Here is a 16,454-nt window from a genome sequence, read left to right as displayed (position 1 = left end):
AGTGCCAGACTGTGAGCATAAATGGGAATTCTTTGCACTGCTATTAATAAAAGCATCCAAAAATGTTCTTTTCTCTCTTCAGTGAGAATGGGCAGCAGAAGACAGAGTCAAGCACAGCCTTGACAGATCAGGAATTGAATGGAGATGCCGCTGGGACTTGCACCAGTGCTGCCCCCACCATGTGGCTGGGAGCACAGAATGGCTGGTAGGTTCCCCGGGAGCTGGCAGAACTCTCTGTCACCTTGAATGTCCTCTGGGATCCACTTTCCAAGTCCTCACACCTCTAGTTCATTTTACATTTCTGGAGTAGGTAAGCGTCACTTATCACTCATCCTTGTTCTGAGCCCTCAGCTCATCTTGGACACCATGATTTAATCTCACTTTGTGCGTTCCTTTCTTACCAGAAAAAAAATAATTCAAGCTCCATCAGGCAGAAGGTGTGAGGCCTTGCTGCTAACGCTCCCTGATTTGTCCTTTCTTGCAGGCTTTATGTGCACTCTGCTGTATCCAACTGGAAGAAGTGTCTGCACTCGATAAAGCTGAAGGATTCTGTACTTAGCCTAGTGTAAGTGTGCACACTGAGGGACACTCAGGGATGAGGTTCAGTGCCTGTGCGATCACTTCTTTGGTGAGGGTGGCACTTCTGTGTCAGTCATCTTTCTTCTTGCCCTCCTAAGGCACTGGTTTGTGAGGAAAGGTTTCCCAAGCTTTTGATTGATTAGGAAGCTTTGTACTGAACGGCTTTCTCTCAATTGCAGACCTGACCCGGTTCAGTGAATAAGGTACTAGACGAGATTAGCACTTCTGGGAGAAAATAAGTGTAGAGGAGAAAGGCAAAATTTCACAAGGCTGTAAGTTAGGTGGAATTTGTTGAAATTGATGGAGTTCATAGTGTGAAGGAGAAGATAAATTTAACAAGAAATTGATGGATTATGTTCTTATTACACAGAAGATAAAAAAGGTATAACCCATAGACCCTTACAGGATGTTCCTTCAAGGGCTAAACTGAACAGGAATTGTAGTGAGAACATAAAGGTGATTTGCATGGATGTCAGAAGGGATTTGTTAAGTCCCTTACTTCCACAGACTTTTATAAGTATTTACTTTTCTGTGATTTCAGGCATGTGAAAGGAAGGGTCCTTGTTGCTCTGGCTGATGGAACACTAGCCATATTCCACCGAGGAGAGGGTAAGAATCAACTCGATAAGAGAAAAACAAGCTGGCAGAAAGTGTGACAAGGGTTTAAACGCTATACTGAGTCGAGGAAGAAAGGTGCCAGCTCGCCTGAATACAAATACCATGCTTAAAATGAGTAGCTATTATACACACGTAAACCTTACCCTAAAACACTGTAGGCGTATTTTTACACCATTTCATGGGATTTCCTGGTCAAGAATATGTGTATATGTACTTTATAGCATATGCAGAGTGAATGTGACACTTCTAGGAAGTATTTGCCACGAAACAAATATGCTGTACAGTTATTTGGGGCGTATCTGATAAGTTTGATGCATTTGGGCTATGTCGACGATCATCACAGATCAATGGTACAGTGCATGCACAGGGAGCTGCAAACAACTGAGATATATGGTACCTGAACAGATCATCTGCACAGTGCAAATGAAATAGGCCTGTGGCTTTCCAGAGAAGCTGGAGTCTGTATTAGTGGTGGAGTCGATCTGCACATATGCAGCAGATGTAGCTAAGATTTCAGGAAGTCTGGAAATCCCAGACAAGTAGACAGAACCCTCACATTGCACTTGGCCAAGATTTCTTGCTGTGAAAAAGAGATGTCTAAGTAATCTGTCATGACTTAATCTTGTAATTTCAGTATAACTTTGAATTCGGTATTTCTTGTCCTCTTCACTAGTGCAGATTTTTTCCTTATAACCTCGGCAGTTACAAGCTGTATTCATACTGTAGAGCTTGTGGGAAGTTGCTAACTGTGACTAATATTTGCATATTAAGAACTTATTTCTTAGTCATTCCTTGATGTCTCTAAGTATAATCAGAATAGCGGTTTATCCAGCAGACTGGAATACAGAGATTTCTGGTTTTGTGTAATCTCTTTTTTGATTCAGCTTTTGTCATTGAATTCAAGCCTGACCGTTCACATGGACAGAAATCACATCATCAGAAATATGATAATTTTCATGATATAGAAGCCACCTGTCTGCAGAGACATGGCATCTGTCTGATAGTTAGAAAATAAGACCTAGAGAAAGGAGGTCTGATTCTTCATCCTGGTTCCATCGCTTTGGGGAGATGATGTTGTTTGCCTTTAATATGAGAAAACCTCGCAGTAAGGATTGTAAGGTTCATTTCCTTATAAGCTTCCACGTAGTTGTCTTAGGCTGTCTTTTTTCTTCCCCTGTTGGTTTTGTCATACTTGTTAGGGAAACCTGTTCCTTTCATTACAATAAAAGGATGTTTAAATTAGCCTGATTTGGAGAGCTTTCAGCCCACCAAACTAAGCTTTATTGTCATGTGTATGGTAAGTATAAGGTTTTGCCCCAGGTAGTGTTATGGATTCATGGGAAATTCACAGACAGAAGCAAAATGTGCTTGAGTATTAGCTAAGCTTGTATAACTTGGTATAAATGGGAAGACAGATGGTTCTGTTTATACTGACATCTCATGAAGGATCCAGTGCATCTTTCCCCAACATGTTTTTTGCCTTAGATGGTCAGTGGGATCTCAGCAATTACCACCTAATGGACCTCGGTCACACTCACCATTCCATCCGCTGCATGGCTGTTGTGTATGACAGAGTCTGGTGTGGCTACAAGAACAAAATCCATGTCATCCAACCTAAGACGATGCAGATTGAGGTAAGAGAACAACTGTGCGTGTATGCACGCACATACATGATGTTGTATTTACTTCTAGCTGTTTTCTGCAGCAGCGTATGGAAATGCAGAACCTCTGTGTTGTTATTGCTGACTGTAGGACCAGAACTGTCAGTCTGGGTCATCTCATGACCCAGTCTGCCAGAGGGGCACTTATTCCTTCTTCCCTTTGCAAAGCTTAAATCCTTAGATCAGTCTGAGCTGAGCACTCCCTGTACCATTACTAGTGAGGCTGTAAGTCCATGTGTTGCACAATGTTCATCTGTGCTCTACAGCTGCCCTTCATATAAGGTCTAAGACTCCCTCATCTGTAGGCGCTGTGGCACAACAGGAAGAGTACACTTAGCAAGCCCCAATGATCCCACTTGCCCAAGGGAAAAAAGGAAGGTTAAAGCCTTTTTGCAGAAATATTTATTCAGTACCGTGGTGTAGGTACAAAGCTGGATAACAGTGCTTTGAGTAACTCTAATCAAAGGGAGAAGAAATGCTGAATCTGAAGTTCAAATCGAAATGCCAAGGCAGTTTGCTGATCCGCAGACTTCATACCAGAGCTGTGTATTTTCTTTTTCTACTAGTCACCTTGTAAGCTCTTGATTCCTATATTTTCTTCTTTCTGAAGCAGTCTGTAAAGACTGTAAGAGTTCTGTCTATGGAGCAGCTGTGCAACACATCACTTCAAGCAAGGGATTTTCTTCATACTATTGTGAACTTCTGAGGTCAGCCAGGAATTAATACATTTGCTCCAAAAACTTTGAAACCCAAACAAGTGACCTCAGCTGAGCAAAACAGAGTATATGTCTAGATAATTGTAGACCATTCATGAACTCACGTTGGTTCACCTGTTTGGCATTTCAGAAATCCTTTGATGCTCACCCTCGGCGGGAGAGCCAGGTGCGGCAGCTGGCATGGATTGGAGATGGAGTATGGGTTTCCATCCGCCTGGACTCCACTCTGAGGCTCTACCATGCCCACAGCCATCAACATCTACAGGATGTCGACATCGAGCCTTACGTCAGCAAGATGCTAGGTGAGGCAGTAGTGACTGTCAGTAAGTGATCTGTTGCTTACTGTGGCCAGAGAGATGTCAATGTTCGTTAGCAGGCATTGCAGTCATATACTTTTAACTGACTCTCCAATTCTCGTGCATGCTTACTAGGCACCGGAAAGCTGGGCTTCTCATTTGTACGGATTACAGCCCTGCTCATTGCTGGCAACCGCCTCTGGGTAGGGACAGGGAACGGTGTCGTCATCTCCATCCCGTTGACAGAGAGTAAGTGACATTTATCAGAGATTCTTCTGTGATCCCCCCAGATAACAGTGCTTTTGTTTGTTATTGATGCAGTGTGGCAGATGGCTCTTGCAGGCTAATGCTTTCCAGACACTTTTACTCTGAACCTGTGATATTTTGATCATAGCAACGTTTGGAGAGAAGAGCCCTGACTATGAGTGACCCCAAACTTCCTTAATTATGGGGTTAAATATTGAGTTGAATAGATTCAACCTGCCTAAAACCAAATAGATAATTGTTACTGTCCCTTTCAGTTCAGTTGAAGCTGTTTCCTCTTCAGGGGACCGATGACACCTCTACCATCTATAAAATCTTCTCTTGAGTGTGACCTTGACAGGGCAAACAGATGTGAACTAACTCTATAGCTGCTGGGAAACAGGAGAAATAAAGCTTTGGGAATAGTGGCAAGTCTCCAAAAGGAGGTTATGGGATGAGGAATCACCAGGAAGACCTCTGGGGGAATTTTGTGTTGACATAGACATCTAAACATCTCTGTGACAGTATTTTTCAGGCACTGAACTTAGGAAAGCTCCATTTAGTCAAATTAGGGCTCAGTTTTTATCAGTCAAGTAGAAATCAGTATGGAGCTAAATCTGACCTGGTGAGGAGACCTAGCAGTGGTAGTTAACAGGCAAGTCCCTACAGCAGGAAGGTTAACTGAAGCTCTCAGTAATCTTGTTCTGTACCTGCCAGTCAGAATCTAGTTTTCCTTTGCAGAAGGTTTGTTTCAGAGTTTACTGAAGGGAGTATGATTTCAGGCTATCTGACTGCAGTTGCTTTCACTAGAAAGCAGCCAATTTCCATTTTTCCAGCACTGCTGGCAAGAAAGCTGAGAAGCAAATGAGTGCTGTGTAAGGGGAACAAACCTGTTATAATCGTCCTGGAAGTGGGCGCTGAAATTGTCTCCTCCCAAGCTAGTGGAGCTGGAGATCACCAGTGCTGACACCAGGAAGTCAGTGACACAGTCATCTGCCTTGTAGTCTCACTTCTGAATCCCTGTTTTAAAGCCCAATCTTTCTTGAGGCTGCTGTCATAATTCTGAGTTATGCTTGTTCCCAGCTGTAAATCAGTTGCATTATCCTTAGGGGCTTCTGTAAAAATGTGGTTGGGATGCGGTAGGCTTTCACTAGGAATTTTAGCAATGGATCTTTGTGACCATGGACCCTCTCCTGTCTCAGATACTGCATCTGTCCTTGTAAGATAAGAGTAAGATGAGCAAGAGTAGTGTTGGTATAAACTGATCCTGAGCCTATAGCTCCTGTTGCGGTTTTGCTAGGTTTATACATTTCTGTTGCTCCCTGATTTTTCTCCCAGTAATCACCTTTTTCTTCTCTCCCATCCTGCCTATCTCTTCCCGTGCCCCTCTGTGTTCCCACTCCTTGCCTGTGCCTAGCTGTAGTCCTCCACCGAGGCCAACTCCTTGGGCTCCGGGGTAAGTCCATTGCCTCCTTCCTTCAGCTCTCACTCCTTTTGCACCCATTGACCTTTACAGTCACTTTTCCACCCTTCCATCCTGCCATTCAGTTCTCTCCAGCCATTTCCCTTGTCACTCTCTCATTTTAAGTTGCAGAAAAGAGACCAGATGGAACAGTGAAAATATCCTCATTCCCCATGGCTAAAAGCATTTGCATCCATGTCATCAGCCATCACATCTATTTTGTGTAGCTACAGTACTTTACTCTTCCTCAGTAGTTCCCTTGTTCTGGTAGGCCAGGTTTTGGATGGGGACTAGCTCTATCTATGCTGTAAAGCTTTCTTCAGTCAGCTATTTCCAGGAAGCGGGGGTAGACTGTCCACTGGCTCTTCCAAGGGTGCTTCTGCCATTAGGTTTCCAGGCCAGTGACAGTAGCTGCTGTGGCACCTCCCAGCTGCAGATAGTCAACCAAGACTTTTAACAAGAGGGACTTCTTTGAAAAATATTAAGAATTGCTTGCTTTTGTGCTGGTTAAGGCAGGGTCTAAGTTCACTGTTCAAATTTATGCTTAGGCTTACCGCAGCCTCTCCACGGTCAGGTATTTTTTCTCACTGGAAGACATTTCCGTGGCTGTCCAGCAGCATTGTCAGCATGTGTCTCCTCCTTTTCAAGCTTCTAATGCTGGTCACTGTTAGAAGCAAGATACTGAGCTAGAAGACCGAACTGCTAGTACCAGCCCTATCTCACAGTCAGATGAGAACATCCAAGCGTAGCTGCTCACAGCAAACCAAAGCACGAAGGTGCAGAAAGCTTTTGTTTTGGGGATCTTCCCTTTGCACACACTGACTCTCATTCTTCCATCCAAATATTTGTACATTGTCTCAGCATCCTGGCTTGAGCCTGCTAAGTCAGTCGTCTTTGTTTCTGAGGCACTTAGTAACTGAAATCCAGCCCATGTCAAAATACAGAATTACTGTCAATTAAGCAAGCAATTTAGTTCTCTCTAGAAGTAAACAAAAAGTGAAGGCCTTGCAATTTTAATAGTACTTCTTTTACTGATGTGGGTGCATGTGAAAGGAAAGCATCTCCTATTTTGAGCCCTAAACTCTTGTCTCTGTTCCCTGGTGAGTGGAAGAATTCATGTTGTTGGTGCCTGGACCTGAAAGGTGCAGGCCCCTGAGCTTAACCTGAAATCCCTGAAAGTTGTGGATGGTGAACATCTTTCAGGAGATGCTTGAGTATTTGAGTACTCATTGCTTGAGTAGCTCATCTTCTGGTATCAGGGCTAAATCGAGGACTGAGGAAGGACCACTGCTCCATCCAGAGCTGTGACATTTACTGGAGTGAGAGGCCTTTCCCAGCCACAGAGATGGCTTTCAGAAACCTGCGTGCCAATAGTTTGGCATTAGCAAAGGACTTGACTTGGAAACTGAGCAGCTTTACTGATCCAGAAAATAGCAGTAATTCTCCAAGTGCATGAAGGACAAAAGCCCTTAATGTGTCATGGGGGCAGTGAACACCTTTGGTTACCCCACTGAGTATGAAAGACCAAGGTCAATCCCTAGGGCAGTAAGTAACTTCTGAAGGTTGGACAGAATTGCTGGCAGAAGAGGCCTTTCCTGGGACAACCTAGAGACCTTGTGTCTGGTGTGCTCTAGGGCCATTCTTGCCCGCCACCTCCAGGGATGTGTACCTCATTAGTAGCCAAATATTAAATCTGATGAGAAATGTAGTTTGTTATGATGAGTGGGTGTTACCCAACCCAGCAGGGAGAGGGACTGTATAGCCTAGTGTCGTCTCCTGTATCACATCCCTTACGCAAGACCTTTAGAGACCTGCACCTTTAAAGGTTTTCCTTCATGTCTCATGAATGTTCTCTTTGATCAAGTCCTTTCTGTAAATGGGACCAAAACTGTCACTTACAATGTTCCTCCTCCCTGTTCTCAGCCAACAAAACCTCACCCACCTCTGGAGAGGGCAGCCGCTCTGGTGGAGTCATCCACGTGTATGGCGATGACAACAGTGACAAATCTGCCAGCAGTTTCATTCCCTATTGCTCCATGGCTCAGGCACAGCTCTGTTTCCATGGCCACCGTGATGCTGTCAAGTTCTTCGTTTCCGTGCCTGGTAAGGATGAGCACATCCCTTCCTCGTGTGGAGTCTTGTACCGCGGTCTGTTCAGTGGCAGGAGCTGGAGCTGCTCGGCAGCAGAAGGCTGTCAGCATCATTTCAATCCCCCACAGATCACTGTGGCTCAGACACTGGTAGTTCAGACTGTCGTCTTCCAGATTTCACCAGCAGAAGGGACTGACCTGTCTAGTGGTGTCTGTGTAACTGTGCTAAGTGCATGGGGGTTGAGCGACGGCACTGACAGCACCTCCCTCCTCCTCCAGGCAATGTTCTAGCGACGCTGAACGGGAGCGTGTTGGATAGCCCCTCGGAGAACCCCAGCACCGCAGCCACCGAGACGGAGGGGCAGAAGCTGAAGAACGTCCTGGTGCTGAGCGGAGGAGAAGGGTACATCGATTTCCGGATTGGTGAGTGCCTGTGGTGGGAGGCATCTGGGACAGGAGGCGGTGCAGGGCCACGGCCCTGGAGAGAGGGAACACCGCTGCGGGGAGAGAAGTCTGAAAAGCGAGGCTGCTTGCTTCTCCTGCATCCTGCTGCCGGGGCAGAGAGCAGGCGTTTCCTTGCACAACATAAGGCTGCCAAACTCTGCTCCTGTCTGTGCCTGCACTGCCACACAGGCTGCAATAATGGCTCTGAAAAGAATAAAATGCTGTACCAACAGCTCCAAACGCTGCTGTCCTGCTGTGGTCACTTGTGCTACTCTAGGGTGTTCTGTGCCATAAACATTGGCTTCCCCAAACTGAAGAGTGGTGGGTTTGCCTACTCCTGGAGATAATTTGTTCCATTTATACAGGCTTGCTTCAGAAAAGCACCGTGCGGCTGTAGAGCTCCTCCAGGCATAAAGGGAGGTTTCGGCTCGTGCTGTTTGTGATCAGGCTGCAGAGATCAGGTAGCAGGGAAGTTAGCTTCTTGTGAAGGATTCCAAGGCAGTGTAACTTTGGGTTTTCTTTCCTGCTTTCTTTACTCTGTTCTCTCTCTCTTCAGGGGATGGAGAAGATGATGAGACGGAGGAGAATGCAGGAGATGCCGCCCAGGTGAAGCCAGTACTTTCCAAGGCTGAAAGGAGCCACATTATTGTGTGGCAAGTATCATATATCCCTGAGTGAGAATTTTTCCTTTCCTACCAATGTAAGTCTCCCTCCTCCCACCTGAATGCCAAGATGTACATACAGAACTCCTGCATTATACCTACTGCTGGAAACCGACCCCAGACAACTGCAACGGCTCCTGCCTTGGACTGTGACCCCCTTCTAACCTCTGAACTTGCAGCTTTCATCTTGGGCCTGTGCGCTTTCTGCGTGGTTGGATTATTGTTCTGCTCTGGAGCTGGCGTCTACAAGGAGAGAAATGGCAGCTCATCGATGAAGTGAAGCTTGGAGCCAGAACGGTGCAAACCCTCTGCCCAGGGCCCGGGAGCTGGGTAGGTGGCGCAGGTTCTCCGGCAGGTTGCCTCACTCCCACCTGCATGAGAAGCAGGACGTCACCCCAGCGTCCCCCACCGAAGCAGCAACGGTGAATCACAACTCTCCAGCACCTCGAAAGAAACCCTTTCCGGTTCACCAGTGGAATTTCCACCTTACCCACTCTGCATAGGGTACACCTCAGCACAGAATAATATCCCACGGACTGAGAGCAGCCAGGACCAAGCCCAAGCCAGGAACCTTCAACAGAAAGGAGTGTCGAGGTTTCAGAATTACTTCTGCTGTTTGGCTGGAGAGGGTAACAGGGTCATGAACAGTTACTGTGGGGAACACATTCTCTGTCCACGCCAACGGAAGGTCTCCCTCTTCTGCTGCTGCTGCTGCTGTCTTAGCAGAAGTGTTCTGGGTGACTGCGTGTCCAGGGAGGGCTGGTCGGTAGGGTCGGATGAAAGATGGGTGTTTTATGGCAGAGGCCCCGAGGGCTTTGGGATCTGCAGTAGCAAAAAAGTACTGGGACCTTAGAGAAAAGAAGAGTCAGCAATGCTTTTAACTCCCCCTTACAAAAATGCCAGGTAGGGAACGACTCTTGAGTTCATTCTTTTTATGAGCCTGAAAAGTTCAGTGAGAAAGCTGGCTCTGGATAGTATTTGTTGGCTTTTAAAATGCAGGTGAGGGCAGGATACATTGATGAGCTGTGGTTCTCTGTTAACGCGGTGAAGTTACTTTGACTCGTAAGGATGCGTCCCCTTCTGGGAACTGCTGGTGCTCGGCGTGGAGGAGATGTCTTGTTTTCCTTCACACCGAGGCTGTGAGGTTAGGAAGGGCTGTGTAGGTGCAGTCAGGGTATAGAAAGGCTGTGTCTTGCCTGAGGTGACATGAAAAGACATGAGGCCAGATCTCCTGACCTCTTTACCTAACGTGACAAGCACTGGCTGGCCTTGCTACTGAATAGGTCGAAAAGCTGGAAATGTCAGACTCCTGAAAAGAATGACGACCCCTGAGAGGAATGCTGCCTGCCCTACTTGTGTGAGCAGTGCTGTGGGCTTGCAGGAATGTGTCCTGCTGGCAGGAGAAGCAGCAAGAAGTGGGGCCAGCAGGAGCAGTTTTAGGCTACCGTGCTAGCTCCAGATACAGAGGCAACCGTTTGTCCAAGGTGCACTGCACTTTCTGACAGTGGAAACAGGCCTGTCCCCAGAAGGGCAGGCGCTGCTTCCCCAGAGCACGGCCTTCTGGACGTGCAGGACTAGAGTGAGCAGCAGGTGTTAGCGGTGGATTTGGGGATGCTGGTGGTCTTGTTCAGAGGAAGGCTGGGGCGCACATGTCATCTCCAAGGAGGCAAAGGTAGGTATCCAGAGAACAGAGGCCTCAGCCACCAAATCCGTGGGGGCAGTGTTGCCTTGCGCAGTGCTGGCTTACCCGCGCGCTCACACCACTCCTCGTAGAGCGAGGTAGCTGACCAGCAGCACGGGTGTCCTCCAGCCACCAGCACGCCAGGCTCTGTGGCTGCTGTTTGGCCGAGGGATTTTTTTGAGCAGCCCGCTTGTGTGCAGTGGGGACCTCCGGGGACACTTTGCTGGGCGCTGCTGACCGGGCCAGGCTTGTTCTGCTGCCACCGCTTTCCTGAAAGGCTTTCTGCTAGGCCGGGCGCTCTGAGTTGCAACGCAGAGTGCAGAAAGGTTGACAAGAAGATAGACGTTTAGAGAGCAGATTCCACAAACATCTAACAGTTAGTTCATACCAAGTAAACTTCATAATTTGGACTAATTTAAGGGGAAAAAAGCCCTAGTAGGTCCCATTCTTTAGCTCTATAGAACTTTCCATGTGAAAATACAGAAGTGCAGTACTGTTACCTCTTACTGTTTGTTCTGTATCTGGTTTTAGCAGTCACAGTGATGCTACCTGCCACCTGTTACCCACCAGTCCTTGGCGACATAAGGAAATAGGTCTGAGGCCTCTACCAACAGGTTCCTTTCCAGTTTGACGCGTATTTTCCTCCAAGAGAAGCACATGTTTAAAAGGGGGCAGCTACAGCTAAGTAAAACCAGCCTCTGCTGTCACACTCCTCTCTGCATTTGGTGGCTACTGGGCAGCAAGGTGATGAGCTGACTGGCTTCAACACACTTCCCTGTCATATCTCCACTGTGATGTATGTAAAGTATCTTGTATGTTACAAAAGGATTTTAAAAAGTGTCTTAAGGCCTGTAAACTCCGCTGTTTGGTCAGAAGATGGCATTCTGTAAAGAGACTGCTGTATGAATACGTTCCCATGCTTCGTCCCCTATGCTATCAAACGATGAACCATATCTGTTCTGTATGTAATAAATGTGTTAACATCAGCAAGTGCCAGCGTGTTGTGTTTCGGGCACTGGGCTTTCTGCTCAGCCTGTAGCGAGGCTTTTAAAAGGGTTGGCATGGCAGCTCAAATGGTCGCTGTTTAGCTACTGGCTATCTGCAGCTGTCCTTGGTGAGAGGTCCTCTTCAGATGAGGCACCAGGGTCAACACAGGAGTCTCAGCTTTCAGAGCTCGAGTTGCCACTGTCCCCTGTCAATACTGGGTGGTACTGGACAGGGCTCATACGGATCAATGACGCTCAGCAATCCTGCCTTCAGGAGGCCGAGTCCCTCCGCTCGTCTCTTCCTCTTAGTCCCGGTAGCATTTAGACAAGTTCATACCTGTTCTATAGAAGTTAATTAAGGAGTGTACGCAGCAATAATAGATAAGAGGCAACAGGAAAGTAGTGAAAATTATTGTGAATAAGGCTATAAATAGCAGCGTTGCCAATTGTCAGGGTTTAAAATGAGTTGCAGCAAGCAGGTTCCCTTGCCATTAGCTTCCTAAATGATTTTAAGGTTTTGACAAGCCGCGGCTGCTTCCTCATTAGGTGCGTTGCCTGTGCATCCCTAGGGCGCGCGAGGAAAATTGCAGCTAGCAGCACATCGCAGTATCAGTGTCATTCAGTGCGGCAGCTTTGAGAACAGAGTGCTCAGCTCACATCCCTTTTAATGCACCACTCAGCCAGCGCTGGCCAAGTTGGCCACCATCCCCTCCACTCTCCCAATCCCTGCAGAGAATAACCAGGGGGAAGAGTCCAATGTTAATTATTTAAAAAAAAAAAAAAAAAAAAAGCGCAAACAGCTAAGTGTTACAGGACCAAACTGACTCTGTAATGTATTTGGAGCTGTAGGCAAACATGACAAACTGGGGCTCTGCGGCTTTACGGAAGTGTGTCCCACAAGGGAACCGCCAAGATCAAAGATGGGGCTCTTGGGACATCCCAGGGCTCGGTGCTAAGAGCCTGCAGGTGTCAGAGCCCTGAGGGCACCAGCTGACCAGTGCCCAGGGTGCCGCAACCAGTCCCCCTCACCCAAGCTCCGGCTTGGGGAGCCTCACGCACGAGACAGCACAAGAGGAGAAAGAGGCTTTATTGGCACTGTTGCTTTACATTTGGTTTTTCACTCTGCGAAAAGCACATCCCTGCAGAGCTGGATCAGCTGAGCTCCTCAATGACACAGCTGTGAAGCCCAGCTGTGCCTTTGCCTCCAGATCGCCCATCTGTGACCCTGTGTGATTTGTGCTTCTGTGATTTAATACAAGCACATCACGTTCTCAGTCAGGCTGTTTGGGGTTCCCCTACAAAGCCATCGCGTGGTACAATAACATAAGGCAAACACCATCCAGAACGGCTTCCATCAAAGCAATTGGATGTAGCGGTATTAAAAATACATTCTCAGTTCGGTGCAGCTGAGGTGAAAAGCCTGTCTCAAGCACAGGGTCACGTCAGTGAGTATTGCTAAGGCAGTATGCTCTTTCCTCCTTCCTTCAGCTTTCTGGCAGTTAGGAAAAATCCTATTCTGTTCGTTGGTGATTTTTGCATTTCCTGTGTCGCTATGCCCAAGTATACTGAACTCAGGTCTTTCTTTTACAATCAAATGCCTTTGGTTGCCAGGTTTGCAATCTGCTTATTCTGGCTAGGGTCCGAGGGGACACCTTGCGGAAACCTCCCCCAACGGCACGGTGTAATAACAACAGACGAGTGTCACAGTGACTAACCTAAGAGCAACCCCAGGAGCCACACTAAGGCATTGCATTTTTTAAAAAAACTTTCACAACATACTCCACTGAAACCAGTGGTACTTTGTTATTGGCTTCAAATAGAGCTAATCCTAACTACTTCACATCACTAGAATTCAAGTTTCGCTCCTCTCCTGACGGCTGTCTCTGGGAATAAAGCTTGCTATCTAAAGTCGTGTTCCTCCCATGCTGTTCATTGCTATCATATGTAATCCAGATGAATCTGCACTGGTTAGGAGGGATCCGATAAGATAAAGGCTCTACCACTTGGGCCTCAACCAACCGTGATGATGCTCTCCATGCTCTGAGGGGAAAGAAGGAGGGGAGAAAAAAAAAAAAAAGCTATTTTCTTAGAAGTATGCTACAGAGGTAAGAACTCATTTATTCTGCTAGGTTTGTACACAGCTCTGTGAAATAAGGTGATATCCTTACATTAGCTTTCTGTGATTTAAATAGGACCTAAATTATCTGACAAGTGTCCTTAAAAAACTCCTTTTCAGGCTCTAAAGGGAACTGTGCTCCAAAGAACTGTAGCAGAGTGACAGGAGCTATGAGTTCACAGAATATACAGAGAACCAAGAAGGTCCCTCTGGTGACAGACTGAAGTTGTGGAAAAAATCTGCATGTATCTGCATCTTCCCTTTCAGACAAGGTCACTGTACGGTCCCGTGGAGAAAGTGAAGTGAGAAAACCTGGATGCACCATACCACAGCGGGCAGATGTGCCTTCTGTAAGACGCTGATGTGCTTCTAACACACAGCAAGAGCATATGGGAAGCTCAGGTCACACACGAGTCTATACTGGTGTCCCCGCTTTTTGCTTTGCGACACGAGAAGCCGTGACCTTCTCCAGATCGATCATCGGCTCCTCCGTGATTGGTTTTCCCTCTTTCTGCCACTGAGCGAGGATCATGGCTCGGAGCAGAGGTGGGTATGGAAGGTACCGTACGGTCTCTTCTGGCACTGGGGTGAATTTCTTGAAGGCCTCCTCCTCATGCTTGGGCACCATTCGCCAGTCGTGGTACATGACCTTGTCAATCTCCCTCACCTCTTCTTCGGTTTTGCCTGAGAAAAAGATGACCAGTGGACAATGCTATCAACAAACTCCCTCCGGGAAACGCAGCAAGGGCAGGCTCTCCAGTATCGCTGTTGCTATAACTGGCAACAGCAAAGAAGATTTTTGAAAGGATCACACAGTATTTTCACTGCTATACTGCAGGATCCCACTTCTGCCCATGGAAATTAAAACAGAATCAGACTGAAAGGACTACAAGCAAATTGCTCCAATTCTACGGTTGACTTCTGCTTTTAATTTGGAAAGTCACTTCATCTCTCACTGATTTAGTTTCCATGGTTGAAGAATAAGAGTAATTTCTCCCTACAGTAATGCAAGTTCCCTGGGGAGCTTAATGACAGATATATATAGAGAAAGATACATTAAAAAAAAAATAAAGCTCTGAATGAAAAGTGTTTTGGAAACTCTAATAAAAACATTCATATTGCTAATATTAAGCTAATATTAACATTAGGCTTTAAAAAAGGCAGATTCCCCCATTTAACTCTAAGTGTATGCAATACCAATTTACTTGCCAACATTGCTGTTTTACTGATGATTTTACCCAGAATATCCTCATGCTCTCATTCTATGTCTTGCCTTTGAAGTTTAGGGATGGAAGACAACAAACCTCTGTCCACAGTGTCTTGTCCCACTGTCACTCTACACTGGCTCTCCCACAATATTCTTGGAAACATATTCCATGAGAGCTAGATCCCACCATTAGAAACTAAACTACGGAGAATTTCTTTCCTAATTAACAAAGTCAAGAAAATGCCCAAATGGGAGGGCCGTGGTTCTCCTGCAGCTCTCCATACCCCGCACTGTATTTGCTGGTCCTGCTTATGAATGTTTTCTCGTAAGCTTTTTGTGAAAGAAAGCAAGCTGGTTTTACCTCTGAAGGTCAGATACCCCCAAGCTTTTCCGTGATCCATATTCTGCAAAGAGAATAAGAATTGGTTGCGGGCAGTGAGAGCCGTTACTTCTCACAGAGAGAACGAGCCCAGCCGCGAGGACGCTCTACCTCGGCCGTGTAGTCCACCTTGACCTTGGTGATGACCCAGTAGCAGGGCTCGTCGTGCTCCCAGAGCCAGGACTTGCGGGTGACCAGGCGGCCCACGCCGAAGAGCGGCAGGCGACAGAGCAGCGCGAAGAGGCGGCTCTCGGTGCGCGCGTCCTCCCACGCCAGCACCGGCAGCCGCTTCTGCGTCAGCGGCCGCCGCATGCTCTCGTAGTCCAGCGCGAAGCGCTGCGAGTCCCGCGGGCGGTTCTTCAGCGCCCGGTACTCGCGGATCTTCTTCGCCATGGCGGCGATGGGCCGGTACAGCTTCTTGCGGGCCATGGCGGCTGCCGGCCGAGCCGGGCCGGACCACAGCGAGCCGCGCCGCCGCCCCGCACCTCGGGACGCCTCAGCGCCCGGCAGCTTCCGGTGCCGCCCGCGCGCCGCCCGGAAGCGCTGCGGCCTGGCGGCTCCCGCGCGGGGCGGTGGCGGCAGCGGAACGTTTGTGCCGCGGCCGCGGAACCCGGGGGCCTTCTGCGGGCGGGCGGGGCGGGGCGGCGCGGGGAGCGGGGTGTGCGCTGCGGCGGGGCTGCTCCGCGCTGGCGGGAGCCTCGCCTCGCCTCGCCTCCCCCCGGGCCCGGCCCGCGTTACGGCCAGGGACACGGCACCCGCTGGGGTGAGAGCCGAGGCTCCCCAGGCCCTGCTGCTCTGCGGGGAGCTGCCGGTATTGCCCTCCTGAAGAAGGCACAGGCTCGTCTCTCCGGCTGCTCCGTTTCCACCTGTGCAGCTGCGCACAGCCCGGGCCGCCTGTCCCCCCGCCCCGAACCACTGCTGCATCGGTCCTGAACCCTCCCCGGAACGTGCTTTCCCTGCACGCGCCCTCAAATCCCCTCCTGCCAGCTGCTGTCGTGGACGCGCCGCCTCGCTAAGCGCCCTGCCTGTAACGTTAAGTTCTCTTCCGAACCCGGCTTATTTCACGTGTTACCGATCAACAGTTGGCTGCTGTTAACAACAGCTCTAACGGGAGGAAACGCGCGGTACGGCTGGATGACTGACACGGGAGCGCCCTGCGCTTCCTGCAGAAGCGGAAAGGTAAAAAACCCTTTCGAAGGTCCTGCAAGACGCTGTTCATTGCAGGCAGGAGTCAAGACTGAAACACCTGGGCCTTCACAGATGCTTTTTAGTAATGCTGTTACATTTTAATACATTAGGCAGTCTCTCTTGATC

The 16,454-nt window shown here is 48.2% G+C and overlaps 2 protein-coding genes across 31 annotated transcripts in view; one reads left to right on the top strand and one right to left on the bottom strand.

Annotated features, from left to right (window-relative positions):
• Positions 1 to 11,438, top strand: part of MAPK8IP3 (mitogen-activated protein kinase 8 interacting protein 3) — an 83,604-nt gene extending 72,166 nt beyond the window's left edge. For 27 of the 30 annotated variants that reach the window (XM_064520638.1, XM_064520636.1, XM_064520625.1 and 24 more), the window contains 10 exons: positions 83 to 205; positions 485 to 565; positions 1,121 to 1,188; positions 2,683 to 2,831; positions 3,705 to 3,876; positions 4,006 to 4,119; positions 5,531 to 5,569; positions 7,499 to 7,678; positions 7,945 to 8,088; positions 8,666 to 11,438. In XM_064520638.1, coding sequence (XP_064376708.1) covers positions 83 to 205; positions 485 to 565; positions 1,121 to 1,188; positions 2,683 to 2,831; positions 3,705 to 3,876; positions 4,006 to 4,119; positions 5,531 to 5,569; positions 7,499 to 7,678; positions 7,945 to 8,088; positions 8,666 to 8,787 — 1,192 coding nt within the window. In that variant the 3' untranslated portion in view covers positions 8,788 to 11,438. The remainder of the gene's footprint in view (positions 1 to 82; positions 206 to 484; positions 566 to 1,120; positions 1,189 to 2,682; positions 2,832 to 3,704; positions 3,877 to 4,005; positions 4,120 to 5,530; positions 5,570 to 7,498; positions 7,679 to 7,944; positions 8,089 to 8,665) is intronic. The other 3 variants (XM_064520620.1, XM_064520639.1, XM_064520640.1) reach the window with 1 other exon arrangement.
• Positions 11,439 to 12,508: 1,070 nt separating this feature from the next.
• MRPS34 (mitochondrial ribosomal protein S34) lies at positions 12,509 to 15,688 on the bottom strand. The gene is made up of 3 exons (XM_026100496.2): positions 15,252 to 15,688; positions 15,123 to 15,165; positions 12,509 to 14,238 (listed from the first exon to the last, which is right to left on the bottom strand). Exons 1-3 carry the CDS (start codon positions 15,567 to 15,569, stop codon positions 13,970 to 13,972), a joined length of 630 nt encoding a protein of 209 aa, XP_025956281.1. The 5' UTR covers positions 15,570 to 15,688; the 3' UTR covers positions 12,509 to 13,969.
• Between the last annotated feature and the right edge of the window lie 766 nt (positions 15,689 to 16,454).

Source organism: Dromaius novaehollandiae, chromosome 14 (genome assembly GCF_036370855.1).
Source record: "Dromaius novaehollandiae isolate bDroNov1 chromosome 14, bDroNov1.hap1, whole genome shotgun sequence".
Lineage (NCBI taxonomy): Eukaryota > Metazoa > Chordata > Aves > Casuariiformes > Dromaiidae > Dromaius > Dromaius novaehollandiae.
Note: the sequence above shows the minus strand (reverse complement) of the source record. Positions and strands in the feature narration are given on the sequence as shown.

Bases quoted from the DNA above. Each gene is read 5' to 3' on its own strand.
- MRPS34 (XM_026100496.2), bottom strand. From the start codon at position 15,569: ATGGCCCGCAAGAAGCTGTACCGGCCCATCGCCGCCATGGCGAAGAAG. The intron at 15,166-15,251 runs GTAGAGCGTCCT...TTCTCTTTGCAG, and splicing joins AGGTGGACTACACGGCCGAG to AATATGGATCACGGAAAAGC. The intron at 14,239-15,122 runs GTAAAACCAGCT...TCTTTTTCTCAG, and splicing joins GGGGTATCTGACCTTCAGAG to GCAAAACCGAAGAAGAGGTG.